Genomic DNA, 9,060 nt, shown 5'->3' with positions numbered 1-9,060 from the left:
ATTGTGGTAAACTGTGGTCAATGACATTAGACAAAGTATATATGAACTGCTGTATGGAAAGCAAATTTGCTCTGTAAATCTTCACCCAAATCACAATAAAAAAAAAGAAAGTAAAAAAAATAAAATAAAATAAGGATTTAATATGGACTATGAATTAGATAATAATTGTATCAATAATACATTTCCTGATTTTGATAAAGTTCATTGGCTAAATAAAAGAATTCTTATTTATTGTTCTTGGTAAATAAACACTGAACTATTTGGTAGTAAGGGAGGACAATGTTTCCAACTCATTCAGTGATACAGAAAACGAAATAAAATGTGTGTTTGTAAATAAAAATCTATAGAAAGAGAATACCAAAGCAAATGGAACAAAATGGTAAAAGTAGGTAAAAGGTAATAAAGAGTTTCTTTACTATTCTTGCAATATTTCTCTAAGTTTGAAATTACGTTGTTACCCCTACAAAAATACCCCCAAAAATCCTAACTTAAGAATAGTATTATCTATTCAAATATTCAAAAGAAAAGGTAATTTCTTTCTCCAGTCTCACAAGAACATTACAGCTGGATCACCTTAGTCCTAACTCTTTGCTTTTAACAAATGAACAAATGAATTGCAGAAAAGACCCATGGTCAGATAACGGATAATTAAGTAGTGATGGAGGCACATTAGAACTCTGATCTCTTGACTCCCATTTCAATACTCTACAAAAATTTTTGGACTGTATTTAGTTTTGATACTGCCTACTAGCAACCAGTCAATTCTCGGAAAACTGTATCTATTCCTCACTTATCGACTATCTCATTATCTAACATTTCACATTTATAACAATAGTAAAAATTCTACTATCTGACTATTTTGTACATTAACAACATACATCTGGCAGTAACAAACACCGAGGTACAAGACAAGAATAATAATGACTGTGATGGTTAAGGTTATATGTCAACTTGGCTGGGTCATGATACTCAGTGGTTTGGCAGTTATGTAATGATGAAATTTGGCAGTTACATAATGATGCAGTCCATTTTCACATAATGCCTATTTTTACACAATGACTGGTCTTTGGAACCTAACCATGTTGATAAGGAACAGGTACACTGCAATTCTGATCACTACAATCAACACTCTGACATTTAATACTATAATCTATTTGGGGCGGACATCACACTGATCAAACTGCAGAGTATTTTTTATAGACAAATGTATCCTACATTGTAATTATGAAATAATAAAGCAATATGGATCCAACACTTAACCACCTACAAAGGGATAAGGCCAGTGGGACACTGTACTCTATCATTAGTCTTGGCTACTGGCAAGATGTGCTGACTACTCAGAAACTCAAGGAAAGAACTGCACTCCCATTAGATGATAAAAACCAAAACCAAACTCATTGCCGTCGAGTAGATTCTACCCCTCCTTGGGTTTCCAAGGCAGTTATCTCTACAGAAGTAGATCGCCCAACCTTCCTTCCAAAGAGTGGCTGGTTGGTTTGAACCGCCAGCCTTCTGGTTAGCAGTCAAATGCCTTAGGCACCACATCATGAGAGCGTCTATTAGATGACAGCAAAGCTTACATATGTCAAACTAAGTTGTGTCCCACACTGATACACCAAGAAAGATAGGAAGTAGAAGTTAAAAGATGGAAACGTCAAAAAAAAATCTTTAAGGATACAAGGACTAAACTAACTCTTCTTTTGATTTAGAAAAAAAGCTTATTACCAATGTACTATATAGCAGGGCAAAGGTTCACCCTCCTATCTTCCTTTACCAGAGAAAGGAAATTAACTCTCAGGCAAAAACACCATATACTCCCTATGTCAAACAACTAAGCTAAAGGATAACAAAATGTGAAAAATGTTTATCTTTAGTTTCATGTCCCACAAGTCTAAGCAGATAGTAAATCTTCAAAAACATTCAGTGAATTATTAGAAGGCTTCAAAAAAAAATTTTTTTTTAAGATTTTATTTAAAAGTCAACACAAAAAAATACAGCCTTCCTTCATGACCTAAGTAGAAGGGGGGGAAGTCACAACAAGCATTTAAATCAGAACCAATTACCTTTGTACTGAGTCATATATTTCCCAGCTTTCCATTTGGTAAATGAGATTTGCTACTCTGACAAGACTTTTTTAAAGTACTTGATTAATTAGAACTTGATTCTGAATAATATTATTTTCTTTATAGGTCTCCACTATTTTAACTTTTTAAATTTTAATTACTATTTCTTTTAAACTCACCCCAATTGAATACATCACTACAAAGAGACATTTCAACGAGAATATTACTTTTTTCCAAATTAATGAAAAATACAAACACATACACATACAGAGAGAATGAAAGTGGACAGAACGAGTAACAGTTAAGGATGGATCTGCCTATTTAAGACTAGAAAAAGGGAAATTAAAAAACCTCTAACTAAAGAAACCAATTCAGAAAGGAGAGCTAAAGCAAAAAAAGAGTAACTGTATGCAATTAACAGACAGTGGACACAAATGAAGAGCAAATAAATATATGGGAGATTTTAAGGACATAGTCAAAAAACAAAAGCAACAAGTACATAAAAAGAAAAAATCCCAACACTCATAAACTTAAGAATGAGTAAGTTGTATATCTACTTTTAATATTTTATTTTGTTTTCAAAGACAAATGTGAAAAAGTAATAGTGACATTCCTGAAGTATACTAGACCTGAAAACACTGAAAAAGACTTAGGAAAAATAATCAAGGAAGAATAAATAGTGTCTTAGAACAAGGACAAATTAGATTAGCAAAATACATTTATATTATAAAAGACAGTAAAAACTGCCATATCAGAAAATGAGTCAAGATACAATATATGAATACAAGGAGTGCCACAGCAAATAGAAAAGGCAAGCAGTAGAGAAGGACATTTTTCAAAACTGAAAACCTAGTGAGTAAAAGTGAACACAATTGTTCTCTCATGATCATTCCTCAAAGATATATAAAACTCTTGCTTATCGAGGAGGAGCTCTGGTGGCACTGAGGTTAAGACATTGGGCTGCTAACCAAAAGGCAGACACAGTTTGAATCCACTAGCCACTCCATGGGAGGAAAATGAGGCAATCTACTTCTGTAAAGATTTATAGCCTTGGAAACCCGATGGGGGTCACTATGAGTCAGATTTGACTTGACAGTTTTGCTTATCAATTTTTTAACTTCAAGGACTAAACAGCTTACAGACTGACCCAAAGAATTTACAATGGCAAAGACTTAAAGAGTGGCTTCTGAGCCTGCCCTTCAAATATTAGAGAACTGTTAAAAAGCTTCCTAAAGAATTATATGTCCCATTCCAAGAGAGAAGATAAGCTGAGTTCTCCTAACGAAAAAAGTCTGTAGAACCTAACAGAATTTAACAAGAGCACTGTGAAAACAGATCTGTATTAATGGTAAAAATATAACTCTAATGTGAGAAATAAAGTCTTATCCAAGTTTAGGCATATACCCTGCTCCAGGCTAGGCATACTAAATACATCCTTTCATTCAACAAATATTTATTGAGTGCCCCCTTTATGTGCCAGTCATGGCTGGTAATTGTCATTATTGATAGATGTTTGAAGTAAGGCCATCAACAAGCCAATTTGAAGCAGAGTTCCTTTTGAATCTTAAATTCTGTTGGACAGAGAGACAAGAAATAAGTAAGTAAGAACATTAGACACTAAATGCATTGACCCATGTCACTTTAGCTTTATGCACTTTACTGTACATAAATTTATTTCAATAAAATATATTTAAAAAAGAAAAAGAGTACTAGAGACTGTAATTAATTCCATGAAGGAAATAAATAAGAATTTGAGACAAAGAATAACCAGGAGTAGGGGATGCTCCTTTACACAGGGGTCAGAGAAGACCACTCTGCAAAGGAGACATTTAAAAACCTGTATATAAGGAAGACTACCTTTCCCTATTGCAAAATGCCTTCCAAATAGAGGAAACAGCAAAGGCAAAGGCATTGAGGCTGAAAAGAGCTTTTCTATGCTTAAATAATGGAATGGTACCCAAGATGTATAGTGAGCAGTAGCAAGAGGTGAGGTTCACTCACTGATTCAACAAAAATTTACTGAATGCATCTTATATGCCAGGCACTATGCTACAGTTCTGGGCAGATAAGAAAGACAAAGCTCCTGCTATTACAAGGTTTATGTAGGGGAGAAAAGGGGAAGATTTGGAGTGGTTAATAAAAAGCCAGATAATTCACTTTATTTTAGGTGCAATAATAATAATGTCACCCTCACAATGTAGTGGCTTTCTCATTCTGCCCAGGCCCTAATCACGGAATGGAGTCTTTCGTTGGGCACAACACACTGAGAAAACTGGAGCCCCAGTCATTCTTCTGGCTCATGAGGTGGTGTTTCCATGCCAGAAGAAACAAGCTAAGAGGACCTCAGGCTGCTGCATACCCTCCACCAACCACTCAACTCCTAGAGCAAGGGTGTCACACAGAAAGAAATATGCCACTGTCTGGAACACTATCTCAGAGATATACCAAGACCATACAGTATTTGTGTATTTAAGCAGACCAGCATTGTGGAGGTGCTTTTGCAACATCTGGGTATTCAGAAATGTACAATCAACTTTTTGTCTTTTGAATATGGAGAGATTATGTCCCAGGTTCTGTTATATAGGTAAAAGTTGAGTTGATCTTATTGACTCATCATAAAGAGACTATGTCTATCAAACAATTTCTGACTGACAACTTTCTTCTTATCCAGAAACTACTCAAAGAAGGAAGCACATTGTAACTCACTCACTTGATGAACTTTTCTAAATTTTCTTCAAGAAAATAGTCTTTGGGTCTACACATGACCCTCAAAGGGTAAGCTGTGGGGCATGTGGGCAGGAACACACAAGAGTGAGAACCTAGTGATTAAATCTTTATACCAAACCAATCAAAGGAAGACATTTAGAAGACACTGAGTAGGGGCTCTTGTCTTTGTGACTATTCTTATTTATAAGAATAGGTTAGTTCCTAACCAGAATTTTTCAGTTGCACAGGAAAATACCGGCAATCCATAGAATAAATTTTGGATGAGCATGTTAACTAATAACTCCCATGAGAATATCCCATGGACTTCCTGAATGCATACAGGGGCTGTATGAACTCCTTCTGAGCTCAAAAGAATAGCTACCCTGTATTGTCTCCCCAATTCCTTTACATATTGTAGCTCATTTAGGAAAAACAGGTCCTAGGTACCAAATACTATTCTCTTACAAATTCATTTTATTTACATTGGTAAACAGTATTGGGAAAAAAAAAAAAAAAAAAGTCAGCAAAAGTTCCAACTATTTTGAAGTAGGGGCTGACCTAATATTCTGCCTCCCATTTTCATCTTTTTTTCCTCACCCCTGAAGAACTGTCTTTTGACACCTAATCAACTACATGGACTTGCCACTGTCTTTGTGCTATAGGAAAATTCTGATGAGCACTGCAAATCAATGAAGCAAAATGACAGACAGGTATTACTCTTCCTAGAAAACTTAACATCTCTAGGACTTTTCTGAAATATTTAGAAATGCTAATTTCTCGCCCCACTCTAATTAGAATAATGTAGTGAAAAATGGAAAGAGGGGACCTTGACTGGTTATAGGAGTATATACTTTCCAGTCTTCTAACCTACAAAGGTTCAAGGAAAGGTAAGCCTTGCCTATCATGATTCTGGATTTAGTGTCATCAGTGCTTCTAATTAAAGATATTTTATTAAAGTAGGTTTTGAGTTAAACAACATTCTAAGTATGCTCTAAAACTATTATTAACCTTCATGTGTATGTATGTTTTAAAGGAAAATAAACCAGTAGAAACTTACTCTGGCAGAGTAGTGAGCCTTATTAAATATGCTTAATTACTTTTCAAAAACTGAGCCGTAACTAAACTATTTTCAGAGTTTCCTAAAATCACGAGACATTAAAGACCAAGAGCATCTATGCCAGAGATTAACTATTATTATGTGATTAGAACTGGCCTTTCCTGCAAGTTAAAAGTCCAACTAATCATACTTCAGTGTTTGAAGGACATCCCTTCTGAGCTAAAGTGTAGGGTGAGAATTATTGTAAAGTCCAAGTTACCATGCTGAATGTACATTTATTTTTTTCTATTATAATTGCTCAACTTCTCATTGGTTGTCCCAGGGAGGCTTTTTTTTTAACTTCAGAAATTCCTAATCTGGACAGACCATAAAAGTTCCAGAAACTTTAGGAATAAATTCTGAAAGACCTACAAGCAAATGGCATTGAGTATTTTTTTAAAGTATAAAGGCAGACTTGAATTGCTCAGTCAACACAAGATTATTAAGTGATTATTTTAATTTCATTTTTATTAGCTTCTTTAAGTATAATTTCTGAAAAAACATGTTTATTCTCTAAGTAATAAAGTTTTAACCAAAAAAAAAGATTCCTAAAAACACTACACCTGAAATAATGGGAAATTCCACAAAAGAATAAAAATGATGGCAGAAGAACAAAGAATCTGTTAGTCAAAGATCATCCTAAGTTAGCAAAACATATCTATAGTATAACAATAAAATGTTCAGCAAGAGAACACACCTGAAATAACTGAGTTAGAGAAGGGTTCTAACTAACTAGACAACAAATTTGTAGTTGAAACAGATCATTAGGTGCTTTTAATTATTAACATGACAGAGGCCACTTCTAATTTATATCTGGGTCCCCAGCAATTTCCAATAAGCAAATTTTCAAGAACTTCAGCACTAGATTAGACTACCAAACTCCTCTCCTATCAACTGACAAACTGAAGAGTTTCAGTGACATTCTGCTAACCATCTCACAAAGGAGAACATGAATAGCAACTATAAATGAGAACTAGTTACATTACATGATTATGAACATGGTCCCGTTAAATTAAAACCAAATCATAAGGCAGGCAATTTTAGAAGACGTTTCTGATATGCAAGGGAATAAGAACACCAAACCTCAATGTCACATTTTCTGTCACTTTCCAAAGGATATATTAGATAAAATGTAATAAACCTAGATACCTAGACACAAATTAAACTATTTATTATTTCCCAAAATATCAATAGTAACTAACTGCCTCTTTGTAGCTGGATTACAGAAGCTCTTTTTTCTCCTACTTTATGTTTTTCAGTAAATTCCAAATTTTCACAATAAGTATGTATTATTCTAATTCAGAAAACCAAAGGAAAAAGAAGTATCATTAAAAGAAATATATCATTAAAAGGCCTCTTTCTTCACTTTACTAGATTAGCGATCAAGGCTTTCTGTCTCTAAGTAAAACAAGATCAATTAACTTCTTACCAGGTCTAATGAAGACATTTTCCACAGACAACATTGCTGCTATTGGAAGTAGCAGATCTTCACAATCCAGAGAAGCAGCCTTTATTACTGCACAAGTTAGATGTGGGGGGAGAGGAAACTCTACCATAGACAAGCCCAATCTGGTCACATGGCCACTCCTTAAGGGAAAGAAAAAGTTCCTCAATCTTTCCACCTTGGAAGAGTTACATGATTCAGATTATTTTAAATCATTTCTAGAAATTCAATTCAATATAAAAATATGAAATACTGTGGTCAGTGATTAAGAGGAACATAAACATGATAAACCTTCTCTTGTCAAGAGCCTACTACATTCAAAAAAACTAAACAATGAGGCAGAGTAAGGTAGTATAATTAAAGATACTAACGGTACAGGAGCACAGAGGACATCACTGGAGACAGTGACAATAATAATTATCACATCTTCCACCATATTGCACAATTATGAACAAAAGGATTAGAGCTTTCATATTAACTTTATGCATTCAGCATAATGCCTGGAATTGAAATGGTACTCAGAAATTATTAATACCAATGTTAAACAAAAATGATTGTAAAATTTTATGGAACAGTTTTTAAATTCAGTATTGTGGTAAAGAAGGAATGAAAAAAAATTTAGTTTAAGGAAAACAATTTAATTCAAATAAATAATCTTCTTCTGATAAAGAAAGGTACTTAAAATCCGTTCAAAAACAGATCAACATTTGTTGTGGCTGATTTTCTTTTTTTTTTTACCTGTCGATAGCATCACACTGGTAAAGTTGTTTAAGAGCTTCCAAAATAAGTCTCTCATTAGGTGGATCCAAATAGGGAAATCTGTGTTTAAATAAGATATGAAATAAGACTCCATTCTATGAACATGGTATGATTTTATGCAGAGTTGGTGAAAATTTCTTTAAAATGTTTCACTTCCCCTACTTTTCAAGTTTGCCCTTTTTTTTTGTTTAAACAATCTAAGTTCAGGATCAGCATTCAGCAAAGGAGGAAACGTTTTCTTTCTGAATTACGCTTCTCTATTTGAGAAGCACTGCTTTTTGATCCCCCTCAGTGAGAACAATGTCATTGTTCCTCTCTATGTTAAAGGTAACGTATATTCAATTAATTCTGCCATATTTGCTTTACGTACGTATGCATGTGTGTGTACATATTTTCTGAACTAGCTGAAGGCAAACTGTACATACAATGCCACTTCAACATCAACATATTTCAGTATGTAGCTCCTGAAAACAAGGACATTCAATTCCATATCCACCACTAATTAACATAATTTTTTAAAATATTCACAAAGTAGAGCAAAGTGGCCTATAATCAAGCACGAATATTTAAAATGTGGAGCAATAATTATACCTGGACAGGGTTATTTTTTTCCTAACTTAAATCTTGAGATGAAAAATTATCTACTCTAACCTCTCATACTCTGAGAAGTAACCAATAAAGGACAAGAGATCTATCTTACACAAAAGACCATTCTAGGACTGAGAACTCTAACTATTTAAAAACAAACAAAATTCTCTTAAGTTGTTCTACAGTCAGCTTTCCTACAACTTGCCTGACCAGTTCTGGTACCTTCTGGAACTGAGGCTGCCAAACTTTTTGGTAAAGGGCCAGATGCAAAGTGTTTTAGCTTTCCGGGCATATGTTCTCTATCACAACTATGATTCCGCTACTGTAGCAAAAGCAGCTAGAGACAATACATAAACTAATGGGCACAGCTGTGTTCCTATAAAATTTTATTTACAAAAACTAGT

At 34.1% G+C, this 9,060-nt stretch overlaps 1 protein-coding gene across 1 annotated transcript in view; it reads right to left on the bottom strand.

Annotated features, from left to right (window-relative positions):
- Positions 1-9,060, bottom strand: part of DHX40 (DEAH-box helicase 40) — an 80,499-nt gene that overhangs the window by 46,064 nt on the left and 25,375 nt on the right. The window contains exons 11-12 of the mRNA XM_007947923.1: positions 8,048-8,128; positions 7,295-7,452 (exon numbers count right to left, since the gene is read on the bottom strand). Of these exons, the coding sequence (XP_007946114.1) occupies positions 7,295-7,452; positions 8,048-8,128 (239 nt within the window). The remainder of the gene's footprint in view (positions 1-7,294; positions 7,453-8,047; positions 8,129-9,060) is intronic.

The sequence above is a fragment of the Orycteropus afer genome, unplaced genomic scaffold (assembly GCF_000298275.1).
Source record: "Orycteropus afer afer isolate SDZICR_OR568_19922 unplaced genomic scaffold, OryAfe1.0 scaffold00196, whole genome shotgun sequence".
NCBI lineage: Eukaryota > Metazoa > Chordata > Mammalia > Tubulidentata > Orycteropodidae > Orycteropus > Orycteropus afer.
Note: the sequence above shows the minus strand (reverse complement) of the source record. Positions and strands in the feature narration are given on the sequence as shown.